Raw genomic sequence first — 27,814 nt, 5'->3', positions numbered from 1 at the left:
AAAATACCATAATTGTATTAACATATATATGGTTTTGAAATTAAAGAAATAATCTCTTGCTCATGCGCACACAAGGCTATATATGCTTCTACTGATCTTTTATTCCACCTTTTATGCTGTTTAAAATATTGAGCTGTTTTTAAAATTTCTCTTTCACTCCCTTTCTCTGTTCTGATTGGAGGATTGATGTTAAGCTATTTGTGCCAGTTGGACCTCTGTCATGTTTAATTATTAACTGTTAAGACCTTTAGTTTTTGAATGCTGATGTCTTCTTTCAATAGAACTTTTACATGTCTCTCTGTTCCTCTCTCAATGACTGAGGATGTTGAGGCCACTTGATAGAAATTAAACACAGTTTGATTAGTTGATTAAACCTACAATAACTTTGTTCCTCTATTCCAGTGTTTCTCAATTCCCGTTCTCGGGCCGAACTGTCTAAAACATGCAGGGCGGTGGGGCCTGAGGACAGGAATTGAGAAACGCTGTCTATTCTGATTGATGGATTGGTATTCAGCTATTTTTGGCAGTTGATACCTCTGTCCTATTTAATTAACACATTCAGACTTGACCAGTCCCATCTGTTCACACTGTTGCATTTGGGGAGGGATTTTTAATGACAAACACATACTGAATCCCAACCACGAAACAGGAATCTGTGTTCTGGGTGTTCTGGTGGAGAATGGATCTTCAAAAGTAAAAAAACCCAGATGGTAACAGGAAAATTAGGAAATAATTAACAGCATTATATTATATCATTTAATCAAAACCAATCTCAGAGACACAATACAACAATCCAGAGCAGTCTGTTGGAAGCCCAGCGACACTCAGAGTTGAAGATTTGCCATTTGGTATAATATACCTCCATATATTTGGGTTAAGTAGACCTCTACTCAGCACCTGTTAGAACAGGACATCTTCCACTTTCATTGTTCTTGTGAGTAAATGGACAGGCCTTTTGTGTGCTCTGTTGCCTAGGTTTGGGCTGCAACCGGTGAAGGATGATTCAGCAGGTCGATGGTCTGTCCTTCCCGGATCTGCAGAACTGCATGCTTCAGACTCCAACTGCAGAGAGGGACAAACATAGATCAGGAGTGGGGCACACAAGAACTGGTAATGCTTAATTGACAATGTGACTAACTTCCACCTTCAAGTATAACATAAATAGGAGGAGTTGAGTCTGGTAGATGTTTTCGTGTCATACATCTTGAGTTTTGTCTAACACTGATTGTATTGGATAAGGAGGTATATTTAATGGGTATAACAAGGAAGGCGGTGTGGGGGGTGTGGGGGGCTCTGTTCAGAGCTGGAACCATCCCCTTTGCCGAGTGGTTCCTCTTCATCCAAAGAGTCTCGAGGTGGTGTGACAGTGATGCGGGTGCTGCTGGTGGAAACAGTGATGAGTCCATGGTCGAGGATGTGACGAGCGGAGACCCAAGATCTCTCCTCCAGTCCGTAACCCTCCCAGTCGACCATGTATTGGAGACCATAACTTCAACACTGTGAGTGTAGCAGGTGGCGTACTGAGTAAGTGGGACCCTTATTGATGACACAAGGTGGCAGGGTTCCACTGGAAGGCTACCTTGGAGGACGTGAGGTTCATGAGAGGAGCAGTCACAGAGCTGTAGTTCCATATGAAACATCTCTAGAAGTTGCCGAACACCTGTAACTGTTTGCGGGTCTTGGGGACAGGCCAGGAGGCAATGGCAGAGACCTCTGCCGGGTCCATCTGGATGCTGTCCTTGGCCATGATGTATCCCAGGAAGGAGATGGAGGGGACATTGAACTAAAATTTCTATGTCTAGACAAAGAGCGAGTTCTCTGGGAGGCGCTGCAGGATGGTCTGGACTTGGTGGATGTGCTCTTCTCGGGACCAGGACAGGATCAGGGTGTTGTTGAGGTAGACCAGGGGTGTCAAACTCAAATACACAGTGGGCCAAAAAAATTGTTCCAAGTCGAGTGCCGGACTGGTTCAATGTTTATTGAAAACTGATTGAAATGACCATATTGCACATACTGAACCTGGAACTAACACAGCCTATAAGTTACTGCCTATAAAACAACATTCATCATTAAATAAATGAAAAATCAGTTGCATTCATTTCTTATGGCTTTATCTGCAGCTTCCCATAGTAATTTCAAATGAAAATATTTTCCTACAGGCCAACAACAGCCAAAAAAATAATTTCCTTCAAACAAAAACCAAAAATGCCCAAAGAGTGCAAAAAGTCAACATATATTAAACCTGAGTGTACTGCTCTCTGATGTGCACTAGTCTAAGCCAGATACTTGAACCTGGAACTAACACAGCCTATAAGACCATTTTTTATGTATTTAATGTTACATGTATATGTAACATTAAACATTGAATACAAGAAAAATCAGTTGCAGCTTTTCCAGAGTAATTTACCTGTCACAGTGTTTCGTTTCATAGTGTCTTCTTACATTATATTCTTTCATGACAGCCACACTGTCTCAGCACAGAAGACAAACAGCTTTGTCCTTCATATCCACGAACACATACTCTGCCTCCCACCTGCCTTGAAAACCCCTATTTTCAAAGTCCACTGTCTGTTTAGCCATTTTTCGGGGAGAGGGTAGCTGAAAGTTGACCACAAAGCTCCATCAGGCTGCTGGTGAACGAGTGAGGCAGGGACTTGGTCTCACAGGCCTTTGATTGACGTGCCAACACACTGGCAGTGGACTTGTAGTACTAGTGGTGCATGCAATATACCGGCAGGCCAGCTCTAATAATATTTAGATATTATACTGCGGGCCAAAGATAATTCCATCGCGGGCCTTGAGTTTGACATATGTGAGGTAGACGAATACATAACAGTTTAGCATGTCTCTGAGGACTTCATTTACCAGGGCCTGAAACACTGTCAGTGCATTGGTTAGTCCAAAGAGCATCACTAATGTGACAAGTACACAGGCTAAATTATGGCTTCAAAGATATTAGCATCAAGCTAGCAGTTGGGACTAGGTCTACAGAAGGCAGGTTCGGTTCCTAGAGCTAGTGGTACAATAAAACACACAAACAGTACTGCAGATGCAGTTGGTACCATATATTAACTTGTGACAATATATACAGTGAAAACCTAATATTTACAATCTGCAGAGTGAATTAACCTAAGTAATCAAGTGCACTTCACAGTTCAAACACATCAACAACATTCAAAAATCAACCTCAACCCAGTCCAGTTTCACTAATATGGCAGTAGGTCCACACCCAATAGAGTAACACACAGCACAAGGTTCATAGAGAATGAGATGCACAGAGATCTGTCCAGCATGTACACTGCAAATGCAGAGTCCAGGTTGTTATTTGTCCATAGGCTAAATGCCTTAAAGTGCGAGTGCGTGCATGGGTGTTGGTGTAAAAGAAGGTGAGGGGGAACCAAGGCTGCCAGAGCCTCCTACCAGACCCGGAGAGGCTCGTAACTGGGATTGCTCGGCTCGAAGACAATGTCTTAGCTCGCCATCATTTCGATTCTGTGTCCTTACAGGAACCCTGGCTGGTATAATGCAAGAAGGACTATATCTCAATAAACATTTCATCAACTAGTTATATTCAGTGTACACAATGATTAATACATAATTCAATAATTCAATTCTTAAGTTTCAAAGTGCATTTGGCTTAAACACATTATCAATTCAGTTCATAAATCATGACAAATCTTCCCAACTTACTGTCAATCATCATTTCATAATTAACATGTCAACCATTCACAAAATAATTCATTCATAAATCAAAATAAACATCCTGTAATTGTGCTGCAGTGGCACATTAATCTCATAACACCCATTATTAGGGATTCAAAAGCCAGCCTTAGCATTTAAAAGCTAGGTGTACTGTAGCCAATCCATATAAGTGCATTGACGATTGCTAATGCTAACACTAACGACAGACAGGCAGACTCACCAATTCTGAACGACTTGAAATGACTTTTTCCACAGGGTGCTTCATGGTCTTCCTTGGACGGAAGGAAACCACAGGGAAGAAGGAGGTCTCTATGGAGCATGCGAACAGGTATATCTTTGTTCTCAGGCTTCACTTGATAGACTGGGAGCTCACCAGCTCTGCTAACCACCACAAAGATGTCCTGTTCCCACTTATGAGACAGTTTATGCTTTCCACTGAGACGCACATTCCTCGATCACCCACTTCCAATGCTGCTGGTATGATTCTCTGGTCGAAACGTGTTTTGTTTCGTTCTGCTGATTTAAGAGTGTTCTCTGAGGCTATTTTGAAACTTTCTTCCAGGCGTGACCTCAACCCTTGAACATACTGTAAATGACTCTTGTGCTTTGTTCCCTGCAGTGGTAGACCAAAAACCATGTCAACAGGAAGACGGGGTGTTTGGCCAAACATTAATTCATAAGGTGCATAACCAGTGACGTCAATCTCGGTACAGTTATATGCATGAACTAGTGGTTTCACATAGTCCTTCCATTTTGACTTTTGCTCCGCTTCAAGTGTACCAAGCATGTTCAAAAGCGTCCGGTTAAATCGCACCACAGGATTGCCTCTGGGATGATACGGTGTGGTGCGACTCTATTGGATTCCTGCGACCTCACACAACTCTTTGATCAATTTGGACTCAAAATCTGTTCCCTGATCAGTGTGGATATGTTCAGGGATGCCATAATAGACAATAAAATTGTCCCATAAACACTTTGCCACAGTTTTTTTCCTTCTGGTTTGGTGTTGGAAGGGCCACAGCGAACTTGGTAAAGTGATCTGTTAGAAAAAGAATGTCTCTGGCATTACTTGAGTCATGTTTGATGCTCAAGAAATCCATGTAGAGTAACTCGAGGGGATGATATTGACAAGTGGTGAGCTCCTCTCAGGAAGGGTTTTCCTTCTCACACAGCAGCCACAGGTCCTGATCTTTTGCTCTACGTCCACAGCCATCCTAGACCAGTAGAACCGTGCACAAACAAGGTCAAGGGTGCAATTGATTCCAAGGTGGCCCACATCATCGTGAAGATTCTTGAGTACAAAAGGGCGGAGTTCATCAGGGAGGACAAGTTGGTATGACACGGTTGCATTGTTGTGCTGCTTGCGGTACAGGACACCATCTATTTCATCTTGTCCATTCTTGCAACAAGAGGGGGAGGGGGGCAGTTCCCCCCTAGCTGTTGGTGGGACCTTTTCTCCATTCTCCATCTGATGAATCAGTTCTCGGATGCTCGGGTCTGCTCTCTGTTTTTCTTTCAGGCTGGAGTGAGACAGCACTGGAACAACAGATAAGTGATCTTCAGAGATGTAACTTTCTGGAACAGCATCGGCTTGGAGGGAAAGTGACTCAATCAGGGTCATGCAAACCTGACCAGAATCAATTGGCTGAGAGGCTTTAACCAGCTGACTCTGGCAGATTGCATCAACAATGTCAGGAGCAATGACATCAGCGTCTGCAAGATGGTGGGACACAAACTGGTGAATAAGCTCATGATCTTTGGGTGACTCTTCAGTGGAGGTTGCCTGAGGTCGCCGGGAGAGCGCGTCTGCATCATAATTGTGCTTTCTGGCTCGGTAGAGCAGCTTAAAGGAGAACATGGAAAGAGCAGCCAACCAACGATGACCAGTAGCATCCAGCTTGGCTGTGGTCAGGACATAGGTCAGGGGGTTGCTGTCTGTCACTACAGTGAACTCAGCTCCATACAGATAGTCCTGAAACTTTTCAGTGATACTCTGAGTGCTAGAAATACTAGTTTGTGGGCTGGATATCTGCTCTCGCTCTGAGAAAGACCACGGCTGGCAAAAGCTATCACCCGAAGCTTCCTGTCCTGTTCTTGATACAAGGCAGCACCTACCCCAGTTGCACTTGCATCTGTGTGTAAGATGTAAGGAAGAGCAGGATCAGCAAACCTGAGGACTGGTGCAGATGAAAGTTTCTCAATGAGGGTCTCGAAGGCTTGTTTGCAACCTTGACTCCATCGCTCGCCAAAAGGCTGGTTTAAGCTGCAGGCCATTGAGAGGTTTAGCGATAACAGCATAGTCTTTAATAAAGTGATGGTAGTACCCCACGAACCCCAGAAAAGACCTCAGTTGTTTTAAGTATGTGGGAGTTGGCCAGGATTTGGTGGTGGCAATCTTTTCAGGATCTATTTCAACACTGCTCTCTGACACGATGTGCCCCAGGTAACGGACCGAAGTCTGGAAGAATTTACATTTTTCTGGGGAAAGCTTTAACCCAGGCATGTCCAAACTATTCCACAAAGGGCCGTGTGGCTGCAGGTTTTTCCTCCAACTAATCAAGAGTATGCAGTCTGACCAATCAGCTGTCTGAAGGCTGAGATCAGCTGATGAAATGAGTCAAGTCTGGTGTGCTGCTGCTTGGTTGGAAAGAAAACCTTCAGCCACTCGGCCCTTTGTGGAATAGTTTGGACATGCCTGCTTTAAGCCATACTGCTTCAGCCGGTTCAGTACTCGCAGGAGTCTTCTCTCATGCTCTTCCAGAGTGTTTGAGAATATGATCAGATCGTCAAGAAACACCAGCACTTCTTTGAGATGGAGGTCCCCCATGCATCGCTCCATCAACTGCTGAAATGTGTTTGGTGTGTTAGTGACCCCTTGAGGCATCCTGTTAAACTCCCAGAAGCCTAAAGGAGTAACAAAAGCAGTCTTGGGTTTGTCTGCCTCATCCATTTCGATCTGATAGTATCCTGACTTCAAGTCAAGTACAGAAAACCATCTTGAACCAGTAAGGACAGTAAAAGACTCTTCCAAGTTCGGCAGGGCATACGCATCCTTTATAGTCTGGAGATTGAGCTTGTGATAGTCAATACACAACCTTACATCACCATTTTTCTTCCTGATGACCACAATAGGGAATAAAAATGGAGATGTTGACTCCTTGATGACACCAGCATCCAGAAGCTCGCGAAGATGTCTGCGTACAGCTTCAATATCTTGTGGATGGATAGGGCGGGCACGTTGTTTAAACGGGGTCTCATCATGAAGAGTGTTTGACTTGGTTGGTGCATCCAAAGTCAAGGTCATGGTGGGAGAATACCTCAGATATCGCGTTAAGCTTCTCAGTGACTTGTTCCTTCCACTCTGGTGTTATGGGAGAATCGCCAAAATTCAGATTCAAGTTGGAAGACAGTTGATTGGCTGGAAGATCGGTCACATAATGCTGAGACAGGATGCAGTGGTAGGTCTCAAGCTCTGCAATTGCACTTAAAGGTGGAATATAAGCATCTTGCTCTGACTTGTTGTTACAATCACTGGAACTTTATAGGGTGCATGAGCCGGGACTGAGGTTAAACAGCTGCTGACGCACAACCCCCCCAGGCAGGGCTGACACCGGATGGTGAAGTAAGACGGACTGGCTGGCTGCTGAAGAGGAGGTTCTAGCTGTGCCTTCGATGACCAGAGTGCCGCTGGCCGGAACTCGCACTGGGACTTTGTTTAAGAGTTTCACTACTCCAACGTTACCAGTGTTTCACTGGTGATGCGCCAGCTGCAGTGTCTTTAATATGGCTCTGTAACCTTGAGTGCTTGGCTGAAATGCTAAAGATCCATTACATATGTATTGCTCATACAGAGGATCAAGCGTATTCATGCCAATCAGCACAGTTGATGAAGAGTCAGGGCTGGAATCAGGGACCACAAGTGCCAGAGTAGAAACCTCAATGTCTCGGCCCAGAAAGTCTTTGGGGAATGTCACTGACAAATCAATATATCCCAGGTAAGGGACAGATTGGCCTGCAGCCCCCTCAATTTGCAGCAGATCCTAAAGTGAGTGGATTGGTTGATCGTGAAGGTGGCGGTTGAAAAATGATAAGGGTACAATAGTCACCTGTGACCCAGTGTCCAACAGGCACCGACAATTGTGGCCTGTTATTGTGACTTCTGCTGTACAGCGAGATCCCACCAGTTCTCTGGGCAGTTTGGCTATTGCCCTGGGTCTGGGATGCTGCAACTCTGTACACTGAACAATTCTTTTCGACAGTGCAGGACAGGATGGGTCCAGCGCAGTTCCTGTTTGTCCCTCAACAGGAACTGAGTCTAGTTTAACTGTTTAGCACTTGGAGACTGTTGTTGCCATCTTTGTTTCTTGTCATTGAATTGTTTTCTCTTTGCAATAACCAGAGCAGAGTTAGGTGGATTGTCGCATTGAGGCTTGATATGCCCATCCTCACCGTAACAGAAACAGAAACAGAAACCAGGCTTTGGATTCGCAGCAGCACCGGCAGTCTTTGGTTTACTATGGGGCTTCATAGCATGACTGGGTCTGGGAGCACATGAATCATGTTGGCCTTGAGACTGGATTGCGGTCAGAGCAGATAGCTGTTGTTGAATGGCTGCCATTTGCTGAGTGAGTTGCTTAGTGAGTGTGGTCAACCTTGCACACATCCCCTTAATCTCATATTCACCTCACGTTCATACAGTAGCATTAAAGTTGCATGTAGATCACAGGGTGTAGTTATTTCTAGGCCAAAATCACTTGTCTCTGAGCTTTGAAACAAATGAACCACTGGTCTGTAATATAATGGTTACATTATGTTGTAATTGATGTTGTAGAATATTTGTCATATATTTAGGACTGGTATGCTCTGGTTTACGGACTTAATTCATCTCAATGGGATGTCGGTTAGGACAGATGAGCACGTACAGGAAGTTCCACTTGAATCTTTTATTATGAGGTTGTTTGATCTGGTTTCATAAATCATGTACTCAGTCAAACAGCTCAAAGGAAGGCTGAGGCATCCACATGCTCCTTTGTTCTCCCGAGGGAAAAGGAGGTCTGCATGTGGCCTGGCTGTTATATAGCCTCTGGGCTCCACCCATCCAGAAAGGGGAAGGCAGGTAGGAGTGGTGGAGGATTTCCAATTCAGGTAGAGGGAAACAGGTAGAGAGAGACAGGGCTCGGGGGATTTTCCACAGATGTGATACAATAACACTAGCATCATATTGTATTTCAAGAATATACTATGAAGCACCATTTTCGTTAAAGGTTGGAAGGGAGGCAGTAATGCACAGGATTAGAGACCCCCTGTAACACCCAATGTCTCTCTCATAAACAGGTACAGATGCAGCAGCCTCGAAATTCCCCTCCAAGCCAGAGGCCATCCAGCTCCCAGCCGGCTCCCAGCCGGCTGCCAGCCAGCTACCAGTCCCCCCCTCCTCTTGGGGGTGTGCCCAGAATCCACTATAAACACGCCTCTTCATTCAATTGCAGGGTGTCACCAGGAGATGGCGTGTCCCTCACAGGAACACATCTCAAGGGCAAAGATTTTTACTCCACTACATTCATCTGCTTTAGTAGGCTTATTTGTAGTTAGGCAGTCACAGTTACTCAACTATTTTACGTTGATTATTTAAATCAACTTAGAAAAATATTTCTCGCACAAAGTCTTAAAAAAGTCATAAATGTGTGTTTCCATCAGCCTGTTTTAATGCATATTTTCGATTTGCAAACAGGAAATTCCTAAGTTTTTCTCTTACAATATACTGTATGAATTTTTTTGTGATTGCTGCGATCAAAAAAAACCAAACTCGTGTAAAAAAAGTTGTATATAATCACTTCCTATATGATAATAACCATACTTCACATTACAGAACCAGTCGAAAAGATTCAGTTCCCATCTTAAAAAAAAAAAACAAAAAAAAAAACAGTTTTAACTTGAGAATGAGAAGTATCAGCTCAAAGTTACGAAATCATGTGGCGGAGATCTGGCGCAGTTGGTAGAGCGTCCGCCCCACGCATTAAGCTCTCTGCAGCGGCTACGGGTTCGATTCCGTCTTTCAGCCCTCTGCTGCATGTCATCTTCCCTCTCCTGAACCACTTTTATGGCTGCTCCTCAGCTGTCCTATACACTAAAGGCCAAAAAGCCCAAAACATAACTTCGAAAAAAAAAAAAAGTTACAAAATCATTCCTGAGTCATAAAAGTGATGTAGCTTTACAAAACAGCCTGTGACTTTAAGAATAAACAGGCTCCATCTGTTTACATAGAGTTAGCTTTTGATAATTATCAACAAAAATGATGACCTAATTTTACTTTACATGCGCTGGAACAGAGACAGAGCTGCAGGAGCAGAGCGCGTCATCTGGAGATTCCAGGGCTGCCTATGTTTTCCGCAACAGGCGCGCGGCTCTCGGCAAAATAGACAAGGAAGCGGCCAGCAGACAGTCATATTAGTATTGGTTGAATATGTGCTAATTTTTGCGATCGCAAGATTTCCTGGTCGGACTGATAATATACATTTTGATGCATGAGGGAGGTGGGAAAGTTGGCTTATCCATAAATGTAATTAAGTGTAATGGAAACATTTAGTGAAGTCTATAAAGTAGCCAGCAACACAATATTAATATCTGTGGCACAAATTGATTTTTAATTACTGGAGGTACGTGCTCCCCTCAGCCCTCCACCTATTTTACTGGCCATAGCTAGTCTGTGGAACAGTGGGGGCTGGGAGCCTGTTTGGCTGGCAACCATCCATTGAGTTAGAACAAAGGATACACTGTAATGCAAATAATGACTTTTCAGCCAACAACGCGGCCGGCTCGACACTACACATGCCTGACAGAGTGACAGACAGGAGAACATCATGACGCCTGTGGTGATGATGCACGATGTGTCAGTGAAACTACAGGTTTACTCAGCTCTGAAATGTGCCGGGAGTTAATCGCTTCAAATGCACAAATGCAGTGAAGTTCACAAACCACCAACAGTTTATAGAATAGGATGGACTGTCTATCAGTGGCCATTAGAGCAGCTCTCTAATAATTAAAATAGATGTCACACTGTGCGGAAGAGCTTAATAAGTTAACAAGAGATTTGGCCACGACAGCCGAAATGTAAACTTCTGTGATACAAAACTGTGTTTGCTTCTGATGTCTAAGTGTGAAGCGTTTTAAATCATGTGCATCTTCTTTGTACTCAGAAGCACATCAAGAATGCATTTTTTACTCCGGAAATTATGAAAAATCAACAAAATATCACAGCCTAGAGAAGGATCACAAACTTTTCAATGTCTAATGTCAATTTACTAGTCGCCTTTATATTTATTTATTTACGTGCATAACGTGCTGTCTGCCACCAGCTTTGTGTGGAAGTACTTCAAAATATGAAACAATGAAACAATTGGATTTATACTTTATCCAAAATCGGGGTGAAATATTGCATGCCACGGATTAGATAGATACAGAAATCATCATCTGAGAAATACTCATGATACTGATTTCACTGTTTTGGACGTTTTCATGTGTGTGTGTTAACTGATTGGCCAATAAAAACAAGTAGATTGGCCCATCTACATCGGCCCATTGGCCCTTTATGCCCCACAACATTGTTTTTTTTCATTGGTCTGATTGGCCCATTAGGATTATTCATGATTGAATGTAGGTGTCCGTGCGGGGGATGAGGCTCGCTGGCTGCGGAGGGAGAGTTGATGTTGTAGTAAGAACCTGTCTGCCTGGTCTAACACGATGAAGTCATGTTGAACATTTCCGTTTCCCAAAAAAACATTTATTTGAGGTGCAGCGGCACAATATTAATATCAAACACGCGTGCACAACGCCTGACGTAAAAAAATGCATTCTTGGTGTGCTTCTGAGTACTATGTTTACCCGCGACTATAACTTTTTTTCAATAGTTACTGTTTATATTCATTGCGTGAACAGTCTGAAAAAAGAGACGGAGACACAGAGAGGAGGACACAGACAGTCACACAGACAGAGCGATGAAAAAGATCAGTGATAATTAACTACAATATATTAAGCCTATGATGATGAACATCGCAGTGCGCAGTGCGAGCCGTCTGCGGCGCTCCGCAGCCGCCTGTGAAGGCGAACGAAATCTGGAACCTTTCAGCTCAATGACATGACTTTGAAAGCACCAAGTGACTTGTTTTAACGAATTTCGTTAGATTAAAATATGTAGAACTGTAAAATATCACTTCCATGAGGCTGTTCAGTCAGACATTAACAGATCACAGGCTGAAATTGGCATTTCATACTCCCGTCGCTCCCTCTTCAGCGCACTGTAAATGATTTCTGTCCGTCCAGTAATATACTGTACACACACATACAGGACGTATTGCTGGTAACCCCATCAAATAGCGACCCGCAAATCTAAAATGCGCTACAAACAGGAAACCCACCAACTGAAAAGCAGAGTGGCTCCGCGAATCAGGCAGAGTATTAAACATTTAACTGTTTAGCAGTTCAGAATGCTAGAAAACGCGACGCACAACTTCTGTTATTCATGATTAATTTTCTGGACACAAATCACTCGGCACGCGGAGATGCGCTGGGAGCCTCTCCAAAGGTGGAGAGAGATGTGGAGGAAAAGGCAGGATGGGCAGATGAGCAGATCCAAGAAGTTTGTGAATGAGCACTACAATAAAGTGGATGATTAAGCATAATTATATTTAAAAAACTGCACAGGGTGCTCTACTAGACAAGCACTTTTTCTTACAGCAGTGGAGGCTATGTGCAGATCTAATGAACGACTCAGCAAAGCTGACACGGTAACCAATTATAATGACTGCTCCTCCTGGTGGACTGATCGAGCGAGTGCAGGTAGTTTCCGCAAATGGAGCTTAGGGGCGTTACGAGTTGGCGCCGCGCCGATGACGTCATCGCGGGGGATCTCATTACAGTCACGAACCTGCCTACTGCAGAGCAGGGACCGGTCACAGACCCGCCAGGGCCCCAGCACGAGATTAAGGAAATTTCGAGGCCGCTACATCTGTAGAGTACCTGTTGTAACCAACCAGTCTTATGTGTGTGGAGGTGTGTGGAGTCATTCTGTAGCAGTCTGTGTCATTAGTGGATGAATGAAGATGAACACAGTGGACCACTGTCTAACGGAACTTCACTCTGGCACAACACTTCTCAAATCAGAGGCTGCAGATTACTCAGCATATGTCCTGCTGCTTTCAGGTGGCATAGCGCATTGCCATTTCACAATAAATGTAATAAAACTGTCAGCATCATTTCATTTACATTGAATGTACTCACCTCTTGGTATTAGGGTCTCTAGCTGAAGAAGTATACAGGTAGCCACCAGTTTTTGACCCAGTCACAGGGATCTTTAGCTGCAACACAATGCAAATTCAAATTACTCTGCTCAAATGTAAACAGACATCACAGCTCTTCACAACATGATTGTGTGGTACAGCTGCCAGTCATATGAATCCCATACCCCAGCCAGCCAGTCAGTGGAGTGGCAAATGTTTCATAAAGACAGTTTGTTAGACCTGGCCTAAGGATGTCAACTTCAGTGCCTGATTAACCTGATGTCACTCACTCATTTTGGCCATGGTTCCACGGCTGCTGCCTGCCCTGCTGAAGCCCAATCCATGGCTCTCTGCTCCCAGCTCCATTATTCCTCTCTTACCATCTTCCTCCAGTATTTTACAATAAATACCTTTAACTTTGTATCTGCCTCCTTGTTGGCCATTAACACAGTCTGATTAAAGCTCCTGTCAAACACAGAATAACAAATTTTGAAGACTTTCTAAAACACAGTACCTGTGCCGTGTGCTGAGTTATACAGTTGTTTCTGTCAGTTAGATGGATGTTGTGGACTTTTAAAGGTGGGGCCCCCAAGCTTTCCATGGCAGCAGGACATGCTTCCAACTTTTGCAGAGCCAGTCCATGGTAATCTGACTCAATGAATTTCTCTAATTGGACAGCAGACAAAGTACAAAACAGCGGACAATAACTGAAGAGGGCTGCAAAATAGTACGTAATTAGTAAAAGTGCTGAAAACAGTTGAAATGGTGAAGTGTAATGAATTGGAGTGACTGACAGTTGAACTTTCCATTCAAAAAGTGATAGTTGACAGCAGTTAAGCTGTGGAAATCTATAGTCAGCTGGTATTTGGGGTCATAAAAACTATATTCAATTCAATTCAATTTTATTTGTATAGCGCCAAATCACAACAAAAGTTGTCTCAGGACACTTTCCATACAGAGCTGGTACAGGCCGAGCTCTTTTATCTACAGAGACCCAACAATTCCCTCATGAGTAAGCACTTGACGACAGTGGCGAGGAAAAACTTCCTTTTAACAGGCAGAAACCTCAGGCAGAACCAGGCTCTGGGTGGGCGGCCATCTGCCTCGACCGCTTGGGGTAGAGAGGGAGAGCAAGAGAGAGAGAGAGAGACAGACAGACAGACAGACAGACAGACAGACAGACAGACAGACAGACAGACAGACAGACAGACAGACAGACACAGTAACAGTGACAGTGGATGTAATAACAGTAGTAGCAGCTGCAGTGAATGTCAGGCAGGGCCAAGGCAGGAGACGCAGCTGCAATCCACAATCCAGATTCAGCCATTGTCCATGGGAACCTGCGAGACGACAGAGTACAGAGACTCCGGGGAAGGAGCTAATGGCGCATTTCCATTACACAGTTCCAGCTCTACTCAACTCGGTTCTACTCTACTCTACTTGGTTTGGTTGAGTTTCCATTACAATTGAGTACTTCATAGTACCTCCTCAACGTAGGCGGGGTCGTCATACCACGGCTGCGCGAAACTGCCATGACGTCAATTTGTACGCGATGCAAACAGAGCCGACAAACAATGGAGGATATCGAGGCGATGTTGTATTTGCTGCTCGGTTTGTGGCTTTTTGTCACACACAAACCCAGAAAAGCCTGGACCTCGTCGACGGACCACGTGATATTTTACGAGCAGCCATTTCCCTCGAGTGAGAATAAAGAATAAAGTCAGTAGTTGCTGTTGCCCGGCGTTACAACGGAGGAGGCGGGATTGTTTTTCCGGTGTTGGACGTCGCAGACCCGTGACGACACTCTCTGGCCAATCAGTGGCCGACAGGTTGTTGACGTCACGCATATAGTATCGCTTCTGCTCGCTTGGAACCTCGCCAGAGCAGGTACTAAAAATAGTATCGGGTACCAGGTACTATCCCTAATGGAAACACAAAACAACCGGGTAGAGTCGAGTCGAGTCAAGCCACGATAGTGGAAATGTGGCGTAAGTTAGTAACACGCTGTGGTAGGACATGAAAGCGTGCAGATGGAGAGGGAGAGAAAGACAGAGGAGCTCGGTGTATCTTTGGAGGTCCCCCGACAGTCTAATCCTATAGCAGCATAACTATGGGGCTGGTCCAGGACAAGCCTGAGCCAGCCCTAACTATAAGCTTTATCAAAGGAAAGTTTTAAGCCTACTCTTAAATGTAGAGACAGTGCCTGCCTCCCGGACAAAGACTCGAAGATGGTTCCACAGGAGAGGAGCTTGATAGCTAAATGCTCTGACTCCTGTTCTGCTTTTTGAGACTTTAGGAACCATAAGTAGACCTGCATTCTGGAAACGCAGTGTTCGAGTGGGGTAATAAGGTACTATGAGCTCTTTAAGATAAGAAGGTGCCTGGCCATTTCTGGCTTTGTAAGTAAGGAGGAGAATTTTAAATTCTATTCTAAACTTTACACGGAGCCAGTGCGAGTGGCTAGTATTGGAGAAACATGATCTCTCTTCCTGGTTTTTGTCAGAACATGTGCTGCAGCATTCTGGAGCAACTGGAGAATATTCAGCAACGAATTTGGGCAGCCTGATAGTAAGGAATTGCAATAATCCAGCCTGGAAGTTAAGAATGCATGGACTAGTTTTTCTGCATCATTTTGAGACAAAATATGCCTGATTTTTGCGATATTACATAGGTGAAAAAAGGCAGTCCTTGGAATTTTGTTTTACATGGGAGTGAAAGGACATGTCCTGGTCAAAGATAACTCCCAGATTCTTTACAGTGGTGCTGGAGGCCAGAGCAATGCCGTGCATAACTGCTATGTCATCAGAAAGTGACTTTCTAAGATGCTTGTTGCCTACTACTATAACTTCAGTTTTGTCCGAGTTTAGCATCAGAAAATTGCAGGTCATCCAGGCTTGTAGTCTTGTTAACTGACTGGTTTCTTCTGGCTTCATTGATAAATACAGTTGGCTATCATCTGCATAGCAATGAAAATTTATTAAGTGCTTCCTGATAAGGAAGCATATATAAGGTGAATAGAATTGGTCCAAGTGCAGAACCCTGCGGAACTCCAAAGCTGACTTTATCGAGCACAGAGGAGTCGTCATTAACATGTACAAACTGAGAGCGATCTGACAAGTAGGATTTAAACAAGCTTAGCGCAGTTCCCTTAATGCCAATGAAGAGTTCCAGTCTCTGCAATAGAATACCATGGTCAATGGTGTCAAATGCAGCACTAAGATCCAATAAGAGTAGCACAGAGACAAATTCTTTATCAGATGCAATTAGAAGGTCATTTGTAACTTTGATCAGTGCTGTCTCTGTGCTATGATGCACTCTAAATCTTCAAATAAACTATTATTGTTTAGAAAGTCGCACAGCTGATTGGCAACTGCTTTCTCAAGAGTTTTTGAGAGAAAGGGAAGGTTGGATATCGGTCTGTAGTTGGCTAAAACCCCTCGATCAAGAGTAGGCTTTTTAAGTAGCGGTTTTATCACAGCTACTTTAAAGGACTGTGGTACGTAGCCTGTTGCTAAAGACAGATTGATCATGTCTAATACTGAAGAGTCAATTGAAGGTAATACTTCTTTAAACAGCTTAGTCGGGATGGGATGTAAAATACAGGTTGATGATTTTGATGATGAAATTTTTGAAATTAGTTGGTGATGGTCAACAGGAGTAAAACCGTCTAAAACTGCGACAGGCTGAGTAAGTTTCCGTAGTTTCTACGGTTTCTATGTTTGAAGACGAAACAGTGCCTGTTGACGGCAGAAGCCGATGAATTCTGTCTCTAATAGTTAGAATTGTATCATTAAAGAAGCTCATGAAGTCATTACTGTTCAGAGCTAAAGGAATACATGGTTCAACAGAATTATGGCTCTCTGTCAGCCTGGCTACAGTGCTGAAGAGAAACCTGGGATTGTTCTTATTTTCCTCTATTAGTGCAGAGTAATAGGCTGCCCTGGCACTGTGCAGGGCTTTCCTGTATATTTTAAGACTGTCTTGCCAGGCGAACCAAAATTCTTCCAAATTGGTAGAACGCCATTTCCTTTCTATTTTCTGTGAAGTTTGCTTTCATTTGTGGGTTTGAGGAGTATACCATGGAGCTAACCTCCTCTGTTTAATTATCTTCTTTTTTAGGGGAGCAATAGAGTCAAGTGTCATGCAATGAACCTGTAGCACTATCAACCAGGTAGTCAATCTGGGAGGGACTAATGTTAGCATAGGAATCCTCTGTTGTATTGAGACATGGCATTGAATTAAATACTGATGGGATCATATCCTTAAATTTAGCTACAGCACTATCAGACAGGAGTCTGGTATAAGAATTTTTGCCTACTGGCTGGTAGTCTGGTAATATGAATACAAAAGTTATGAAAAGAGGATTCTGTGAATTCTCAGAACGAGAAAGAGTCGGTTCATGTACATTCTGATGGAAGCCAACTGAGTCTAATACTGAGATAGATGCAGTGCTAAGGCTGTCATTATCAACGTCGACATGTACATCAAAGTCACCTACAATAATTACTTTATCTGTTTTAAGGACTAAACCTGATAGAAACTCTGAGAACTCACCTATAAATTCGGAGTAAGGACCAGGAGAGCGGTATACTATAACAAATAAAACTGGCTGCCCTGTGCACCATTTTTCATGAGAAAGAGTGAGAACAAGGCTTTCAAATGAGTTATGGTCGAGTTTACATTTAGGGTTGATCAAAAGGCTTGAGTCAAAAATGGCTGCAACGCCACCTCCTCTGCTGTTGCCTCAAGGAATGTGAGTATTAATATGGCTTGGAGGAGTGGCTTCATTTAGGCTCACATACTCTTCAGGACACAGCCAGGTTTCAGTCAGACAAAATAAATCAATATTATGGTCTGATATTAACTCATTTACTAAAACAGCTTTAGAGGACAGAGATCTGATGTTAAGGAGTCCACATTTAATTCTCCTATCTTGTTGTACTATTGCAGTGGTTGTTTTAATTAGATTTTTATGTTTAACTCCTCTTCTCTGTACTTTTGGTTTACTTAGTTTATGTAGTCGAGGGCCAGACACAGTCTCTATGGAGTGTTGGGTGGGTAACTGCTCTAATGGAGGCACAGAGAAGCATGTTGGACTGCAGCTCTGCCTCCTGGTCTCAACTCTGAGTTGTCAGGGGTTAAGTTCATAAATGAAATCGGTCAAATTTCTAGAGATGAGAGCTGCTCCCTCCAAAGTGGGATGGGTGCTGTCTCTCGTAATCAGACCAGAAAGTCTGCCAATTATCAATGAAGCCCACACCGTTTGCTGGACACCACCTCGACAGCCAGCGATTGAACGATGACATGTGGCTAAACATATCATCACCGGTCAGATTTGGCAGGGGTCCAGAGGAAACTACGGAGTCCGACATCATTTTTGCATATGTACACACCGATTCCACATTAATTTTAGTGACCTCCGATAGCCGTAACCGGGTGTCATTACCGCTGACGGAATAGTGTCAAGTGTCAAAAGGGTGACAAGGTGTTGCAGACCTACGCCTTCTTGGACCCCGGCAGCTCTGGCACATTTTGCACAAATAGTCTGGCTCAAAGGTTGAATGTAAGCAGACAAAGAACTCACATTCTTTTAAGAACAATGGGTCAAGAAAAGAGGGCAGCACGGTGGTGCAGCACGGTGGTGCAGCACGGTGGTGCAGCACGGTGGTGCAGCACGGTGGTGCAGCACGGTGGTGCAGCACGGTGGTGCAGCACGGTGGTGCAGCACGGTGGTGCAGCACGGTGGTGCAGCACGGTGGTGCAGCACGGTGGTGCGCGTGCCTCACAGTAAAAAGGTTGCCGGTTCGATCCCCGGGTCGGGTGGGGCATGTTCATGTTCTTTGCATGTTCTTCCCGGCTTCTTCCCACAGACCAAAAACATGCTCATTAGGTTAATTGGTGACTCTAACCCTCCTTAGGTGTGAGTGTGAGCGTGAATGTCTATATATATGTTGCCCTGCGATCGGCTGGTGACCGGTCCAGGGTGTACCCCACCTCTCACCCAATGACAGCTGGGATAGGCTCCAGCCCCCTGCAACCCCGAAAGGGATAGTCGGGCATAGACAATGGATGGATGGATGCATCAAGAAAAGACTGTGGACAGTCATGTGATATCAGATTTGGCAGTGTCTGGATTGGACAAGAATGATTTCATTGAATGGCCTGATGTTTTTACACAAAAATGCATGCCTGTGACCAAGCTCAGTATTTCCAAGCAGGAAGATGTTGATCAATGGCCATATTTGAGGGATAATGAACTCCATGAAATTGACTCTGACATCGACTTGCTCATTGGAAGTGATGCCTCTGAAGTGATGGAACCATGGCTACTGGTTAACAGCCAGGGAGGCGGACCCTATGCAGTGAGAACCAAAATAGGATGGGTTCTTAATGGTCCACTTCGTGGTGGAAGTGACATCACGAAAGAAAATGGCTGTTCTGCTGTAACCACCAATCAAATCTCTGTTGCAAATATTGAAGAGATGCTGTTTAATCAATATAACCACGATTTCAGTGAGAGGTCATCAGAGGAACAGGCTGAAATGTCAAGAGAAGACATCAAGTTCATGAATACTGCTCACAACTCAGCAGCGCTGGAAGAAGGACATTACACCCTTGACTTACCTTTCAGGCATGAAAACTCCATCTTACCAAACAACTGCTGTATTGCAGAACAGTGCCTAAAGAGCCTGAAGAGGAAGTTTGGAAAAAATGAAAAATTTAAAGAGGAATATACATCCTTTCTCAGTGATGTAATCGATCAAGGCTATGCTGAGATTGTTCCAGCAGAAGAGCTGGACCAGAATGATGGAGAGGTCTGGTATATTCCACACCACGGAGTGTATCACCCCAGGAAAGGAAAGTTGAGAGTGGTGTTTGACTGCGGAGCAGGATACAAAGGAACATCACTGAATTGTCAACTGTTACCAGGGCCCCGTTGCACAAAAATAGGATAAGGGATTAAGCCGGGATATGTTGATTATCCTGGCTCAACTTATCCGTGATCCAGTTGCACAAAAACAGGATAGTGGAAAGTGGGATATGTTATGGGATAAGTTACCATGGAGACTTATTCTGTGGAGCTAGCCTGCTCCAGACCAGGCTAAGTTCCAAGATCTATTTAACCTCATCCCTTATCTCAGTCAGCAGTCATCACAAACGGAAACCAATAATTATTCCACTGCCCACTACACATTATTATCATATTCAACTAGATCCACTGTCATTATTTTAACATTAACACAAAACTTAAGCATCATTAATTTCAATTTTAATTAATTTCATTAATTTTAATCATTGTAGATAAATGATGATTTTAGATGATGTTGTAATCATTACATAGACAGTTTCCCATAGACTATATATACACATCCAATATAAATAAAATTACACATCAAAGCATAAGGATAAATCAAAGCATCAGTTCCTTTCAAAACTGAAGTCACACAGTGACTCTACAAGATGGAAAGCACAGAATCAAAGCATATTATACAACACAAGAATAAATACACATTCAAAGGTCTGTATATAATACACGCCATATGAATGCACATTGAAATAAATGCAGGACGAATCCGTACACAACAAATGAACAGACAAACGAATGGATGCAGTAGCCTCCCTTCAAGCTTGTATACACACAGTAAACAGCACAAACATAAGAGGCCAAATCAATCTAAATTGAAAAAAAAAAAAAAAAAAACCAACACAAATTCATCTGCCAATGCAGGCCATATTTAACTGAAATTCACAGCATGTGTCTCTGCCAATGCAGGCCATATTTAACTGAAATTCACAGCATACGTCTGCCAGTGCAGGACATATCCAAATGTGTCACATGCAGACGTCATAGAGGAAAGGTTGTTGAGCAAAAGATGGCAAACTTACCAAAGGAGAGAGTCTTACCTGATGAAGCACCGTTTACCAATGTGGGGGTAGACTAATTTGGTTCCATCAGCGTCAAAAGAGGAAGAACTTTTCTCAAGAGGTATGGAATTATCTTCACCTGCTTCACCAGTAGAGCTGTGCATCTAGATGTAGCATACACACTGGATACAGACTCTTGTATAAATGCCATTCGAAGATTTATTTGCAGAAGAGGACAGGTATCAAGTTGAGATCTGATAACGGCACAAATTTTGTTGGAGCCAACAGAGAAATGAAGGAAGCTCAAGCCGACTTGAATCACAACAAGATCCAAGGTGCTCTTGTACAAGATGGAGTGACTTGGACCTTTAATCCTCCAGCAGCATCTCATCATGGTGGTGTATGGGAGGACCTGATTCACTCAGTGAGGGGAGTGCTCACTTCTGTTCTCCACCAACAAACACTTGATGATGAAGGCTTGCAAACGGTCTTGTGTGAGGTGGAAGCTATTTTGAACAGCAGACCCATCACTAAAGTTTCTGATGAAAGACGACTTGGAGGCTTTAACACCTAATCACACCCTTCTCTTAAAAGGACAACCAGTGTTACCACCTGGACTTTTTGAACCAAATGATCTACATCAGAAGTAGAGGGAGGCAAGTTCAGTATTAAGCTGACCTCTTTTAGAAGCGTTGGATTTCTGAATACTTGACTATGATGCAAGAGAGACAGAAATGGTCCAAAGAAAGGAGAAACCTCATTCCTGGGGACAGTGTCCTCATTGCAGACTCTACAGCTCCCAGAAACTCCTGGATGATGGACAAAGTTTTGGAGGCTAAACCGGACGCTAAAGGCCTTGTGCGCACTGTGCAACTCCAAACAAAGAACAGTATACTAGAAAGGCCTGTCACAAAGGTCTGTTTGCTGTTGGAGGCAAACAGACCTTTGTGACCTTGAGGGACTTCTTTCTTCATAGAAGTTTTAAAGAAGACAAGACCCATTAACAAGAATGTTTACTCATAGCTCCATTGAAATGTATTTTGTGTAATTGTGTTTATATTTTGTACAATTAGGGGCCGGAGTGTAGGAGCTATTTCATTGGTTTATTGTCATTAGTTTATTCTATAGATATTTTTTGTTGTTGCTGTTGTTTGTATCACCACTAGGGGGCACAGGGTCAGGCACAGCAGGTAATGGGGTGGCCAGGTTGGAGTCAGGTGATTGGTACTGGGAGAGGGAAATGGGTTTTTACCACACACACACACACACACACACACACACACACACACACACACACACAACGTGGAACCTGGCCTTGAATTCTCTGTTAGTGTGTGTAAACCTAACCAACCCAGTGCATCCATGGCCTTCTGAAAGTTTCAATTTTGAATTTTTTCTTGAGTTTTTGGATATTTTAAGAAGCCCTTTTTTTGTCTTTGTTTTGTGGACAAATGGCCACAAAATAAAGTAAAAACCCACCCTTGAAATATAAAAGAACACCCGTGGAATAATGGAGTAAAACCGACCAAGGAACAAGTAATGGGATCATTCAACAATCTGTACGTAATATATAAAAAATCAACGATGTATACATAGCTGATTTTCGTCCTGTATCCTTTTTTATCTTGATCCTTCTATGCCACTGCTTTTGCCTATCTCTAATACTTTATGACTTAATTTCCCTGGCAAGGGATCAATAAAGTTTTATCTTATTTCATCTTATCTTATTACTGCAAGACAAATTCATTAAAACAGCAACATTGTGACAGCTGTATCAGCACCACAGACAGCACTACATTTCAATCAAGCAAGACTGCAACACATACAGCTCAGGGCACATTTTATTCTATTGTCACATATCTATTTCTCGACACTGACAAACATACACTGAAAAGGATCCAATAATTTTAAGGCAAAAAAGGCTGTAATAGGGGACTCATATGATTGTGGCCTACTTACTACACCTCTGCCTGTGCCTTTCTAAAGAGTCTTTCCACTCTGTCTTGCATTTCTTGGTCAGGGTCTTTGCGAAAGCAAGTTGAATTAAATGAGCTTTCCTATATATCATAATGAAAATAATGTTTTCTATCCAACAAGATCGTCACCCACTTGCTGGTGCCTCAGGCCTCGCTATAGCTTAGGTTTGAATCATGTAGTTCGGCCCACTGGAGACCTGCACATTTTAAGTAATGGTTATGGATTTTTCAATAATCAGAAATGTCCTATGTGTGGGTTTAATGGAAAGCACACGGAATGTGTTTGTGTGTGCAAGAGTATGGGTGAATGAGAGGCCAGCTGTAAAGCATTAAGATGATGGTAGAAAAGCACTATATAATGCAGTCCATTTACCATTTGGACACTATGTGAATCCATTTGAAGTGGAAGTCCTGGAGATAGTTAACATAAAACACACACCCACAGAGATAATTTGTACTCACTCTGCTGCAGGTAGTACATGGTGCCAATCCCTCCACCGGTCAGCACAGTGGTGAAGATGGTGAGCTGCTGTAGTTGAGCGGTGGAAACCCTCATCTTTGCTTACTGCACTGTAAGACAGCACAGACAGACACTGATCTGGTCAGTTTAGTGGAAATATGTATACGTGAACTTTTCTGACAGAGAACTACGAATCATCTGTAATGACATTGTCCTCATTTAAAAAATAACTGAAAATAAATTCTCTAGCAGTTGAGAATGAAATGTAGTTCTTTATACATATATATTATATGCATTAAACTTGGTACTGTATATACTTGGTATATACTATATGATATCTCATTTGTATTTTTCATTAACCCATACTCAACACAGGCGATGGCCATTTAAAATCATCCATCCATCCATCCATTTTCTATACCGCCTATCCCTTTCGGGGTTGGGGGGGGGGCGGGGCTGGAGCCTATCCCAGCTGTCAACGGGCGAGAGGCAGGGTACACCCTGGACCGGTCGCCAGTCAATCGCAGGGCAACACACAAGACAAACAACCATTCACACTCACACCTAGGGGCAATTTTAGAGTCACCAATTAACCTAATGAGCATGTTTTTGGTCTGTGGGAGGAAGCTGGAGTACCCGCAGAGAACCCATGCATGCACGGGAAGAACATGCAAACTTCACACAGAAAGGCCCTGCCCGGGGATGGAACCGGCAACCTTTTTGCTGTGAGGCATGCGCACTACCTCCTGCACCACCGTGCAGCATCATTTAAAATCAAATCAAGCTTACTGTCACATAATCATACAAAACATAACGTATAGTGAAATTCTTTTTAATTTTCAGTGTGATTTTCAGAAAAATCAAACAGTGAAACAACACAGCCAATAATGAGTTTCAGAACCTAAGGGTTGCACCCTACCCCGCCTTAATGGGGGATCGTTTGCCTCACAATAGAGTGATACCATCCTTGGTTTTGGGGGTTGGCCTCACTCAGAGGATAAATACTTGAACCTAACACCATTTCATTAGACTAGAGCTGTCCTATCTAGTCTGGTGCGCATGAACTGATGAAGCCTGCTCGGATGAGAGGCAAAACGTCTTCCAAGACAAACTGACAAAGTCCAGTTGCGAATGATTAAATGCCCTGAAGCTTACAATGACCTGGATGAATGAGAATATTCACAGGCAATTTTCTTTAATGAATATAACTCATCAGTTTTGCCAACATAAATACAAAATTGCTTGGCATGTTGGTTGACATTGCACGTTATTCTTCTTTGCCAAGGGTGCAGTGTGTCTTGAAGAAGCAGTAATGAACTGTTACATTTCTTTTTATACAATTTATGTTATACAAGGCAGGCATTTGTGTTTTGATTGACATTGATTAAATCACTTTTATTATTTCTTTTGACTGAGAAGTTTTGGTTATTATGAGTCATCATTATTGTGCATGTGAAAGAGTAGAATAGAAATGTGAAAAAAATTAAATGTTACACGAGAACATGTGAAATAAATAGATAAAGATACTAAAGAAGAGCGATGCCTTCTTGCATAAAGACATGGCACAAACCACTTCCCCTTTATACACTGCTCACTTAATCATCACAGTGTAATGTATAAAGTATAAAGTCCAGCTCCTCCAAGGTGACATCAATACATGCAGTCGCAAGAAGGTTTGCTGTGTCTCCCAGCACAGTCTCAAGAGCATGAAGGAGATACCAGGGGACCAGCCATTACACAAGGAGAGCTGGCCATGGCTGTAGAAGGTCATCAACCCAGCAGCAGGAGTCCTACAAAATGACTGTCAGGAACAGACTCAATGAGGGTGGCATGAGGGCCAGACGTCTTCTAGTGGGACCTGTGCTCACAACTCAGCACTATGCAGCTCGATTGGCATTCATCAGAGAACACCAGAATTGGCAGGTCTGCCACTGGTGCCCTGCTCTCTTCACTGGAGTCTGGAGACACTGTGGTGAACGTGAATGTTATGCTGCCTGTAACATCATCCAGCATGACCGGTTTGGCAGTGGGTCAGTGATGGTCTGGCATATCCTTGAGGGGTTGCACAGAACTCCATGTCATAGCCAATGGTACCCTGAATGCTGATAGGTACCGGGATGAAATTCTCAGAGGGATTGCCAGACCTTACGCTGGTGGAGTGGGCCCTGGGTTCCTTCTGCTGCAAGACAATGCCCCTCCTCATGTGCCCAGAGTGTGTAGGTAGTTCCTGGATGATGAAGGCATTGATGCCATTGACTGGCCTTCATGTTCCTCTAACCTAAATCCAATTGAGCAATTTTTTTTTTAAATTAGCTGCAAAGGCTGCAGATCTCCTACATGCCCTTGTCAGTAGTGGAGTGTAAGTATATTTACTCAAATACTGTACTTAATTACAATTTCAAGGTATTTGTACTGTTATTTAACTATTTCCATTTTATGCAACTTTACACTTCTACGCCACTACAGCTCAGAAGCAAATATTGTAGTTTTTAAAGGCACTACATTTGTCTGACAGTTTTAAACAGCTAAAATGGCAAAGGGTGGAGCCACTGTCACTGAGCTCTCACTTATCAGTAACCTGCAGGTGACGTCACAGAGACCACCGTCGATATTTTTGACAGTCTGGGGTTGCAAACTGACACGTTCAGTTCACCGTTAACCAAAAACATAAACGTGCTCATTTATTTATTTCATTTATGCAAAAAGACTGAAAAAAAGCAATGTTTTGTGTAGATTACTTCCATGATTTGAATTACAGCATCTTTACATTTTGTCGAGATCAGGTGTAGCAAAACCAAGGAGCGTAAGTGTGTGTGTGTGTGTGTGTGTGTGTGTGTGTGTGTGTGTGTGTGTGTGTGTGTACGTGTGTATATTTAAGAGTTAAAGAGCACACACACATACATAAACCAAAACTTGCATGAAGCTGTGCATTTACAGCGGATATGCCACACATCATAAATCATCCACTCCACAAAAAAAAAAAAAAAAAAAAATCAGAATCTCAAGACAAAGATGAGCTGAGCACAGGGCCGGAGTGGGACTCATTTTCAGCCCTGGAGTTTCATGCCTCAGACTGGCCCACTTTAGATCACGACCGATTATTATTAAAATCATGTATACATTTTAAGTCTACAACAGCGCACTGTTATGTAAAGCCTTGTAATTGAGTGTATTTTATTAAAATATTTCCAATTCAGTGCAAGTGAGGGTTGCTTCACAATGTAGATTTATATCAACATGAGTGCACAACCTCAACATTATTCTTTACAACACATCTTTTTCAACAATATCTGAATCTATATTCTGTACAAATAAGTGTTCGTTTGGGCATAGAAAGTGGTTATATTGCAACTAATGCTTGCTTGTTCATACACTCTGTTACAACAGCTCACCTGCTCCTTCCATACTGACAGGAGCAATCCCCTCATCACTACTGGCTCCTGGCTCTGCTTCCAACACTAAATCACATATTAAAAATGGTCATAATTCTCAGCACAAATCTCACCCTTTTTACAAAGCCCTCTGTTCAATTCAGGTCAGTTTCATTAAAGTAGTGCTGAATCATCTAGCATCTCAGGGCACTTTTCATATAGAGCAGGTCTACACTATACTCTTCATTCTATTAATTGTAATAATATTCACTCAACCAGCAATCCTACCTGCCCACTCTGGACTTGTGGGCTCATGGCTGGTGCTCGGTGCTGGGTCTTGCTTCTGACTCTGACGGGCTACAAGACAAAGTTTCCCAGTTATGTGGCGTCGCATCATATTAGAATTTAAATAACGTTATGTTATATGCCACGACGCTGCACAATTCATTGACATGATAATTATTTAACTTGAACGGTGGTTTGCAGGCAAAGTTTAACATCTCGCCGTGCCCGTTTCATCATCCTCATTTGTCGTTTCCAATCGCGAGCTCGTTTTACTGAAAATGTTGCCAATTTTAGCACATTTGGCTGCGTCTGTTTCCAGAGTTTTCCTCTTTTTAATTCTTGCCTTCTCCGCGCCACCTTTGCTCTTCGTATTTTCCATCTTTCAAACACCACTGACCGAGTGAACGGACGTGTTACGTCAGGGTGCGTCTGCAAAAAACAAACAAACAAACAAACAAACCAAAAAAAAACAAAAAAAAAACGCTGCCAATGGGGGCGAAGGCGGCCCAGGGACAGCGGTAGCAGAATACATGATCAAACCAGCGACATGACTGAACACCGGCCAAAAGAAAAAAGTGAACGCCGGCCCTCACGACCCAAACATCGGACCGGCCCACCGGGAATTGTCCCGGTTAGCCACTCCGGGCCTGGCTGAGCAGTTGGTAACCCTGACAGCAGTATCGCATAGTTGAACTCCATGTGACTGCGCTGTGTTTACACTTGAACATAGGACACACGTTTTCTCAAGTAAGGTTTACATTTCCAACGCTGACTGTACGTTGTTGCTCACTTGAAAGAAATTCTGAAAACATGCTCACCTTGTTTTACACCCGGTAAGACGAATCTGGTCCGCTTACTTCCGTAAACGTCACACAGACT

At 43.3% G+C, this 27,814-nt stretch overlaps 1 protein-coding gene across 2 annotated transcripts; it reads right to left on the bottom strand.

Moving 5' to 3' along the window:
- On the bottom strand, positions 1-27,814 carry coa1 (cytochrome C oxidase assembly factor 1). Of its 2 annotated transcripts, none has more exons than XM_070974705.1 (5): positions 27,754-27,814; positions 23,282-23,389; positions 13,492-13,643; positions 12,979-13,055; positions 1-1,062 (listed from the first exon to the last, which is right to left on the bottom strand). In XM_070974705.1, the coding sequence occupies exons 2-5, from the start codon at positions 23,373-23,375 to the stop codon at positions 972-974; spliced, it is 414 nt and encodes a 137-aa protein (XP_070830806.1). In that variant the 5' UTR covers positions 23,376-23,389; positions 27,754-27,814; the 3' UTR covers positions 1-971. The 2 variants fall into 2 exon arrangements, with proteins under 2 accessions (XP_070830806.1, XP_070830807.1); XM_070974706.1 differs by having other exon boundaries at positions 27,709-27,769.

Source organism: Chaetodon trifascialis, chromosome 11, assembly GCF_039877785.1.
Source record: "Chaetodon trifascialis isolate fChaTrf1 chromosome 11, fChaTrf1.hap1, whole genome shotgun sequence".
Classification (NCBI taxonomy): domain Eukaryota; kingdom Metazoa; phylum Chordata; class Actinopteri; order Chaetodontiformes; family Chaetodontidae; genus Chaetodon; species Chaetodon trifascialis.
The sequence above is the reverse complement of the archived record's forward strand: the minus strand, read 5'-3'. Positions and strand labels throughout refer to the sequence as shown.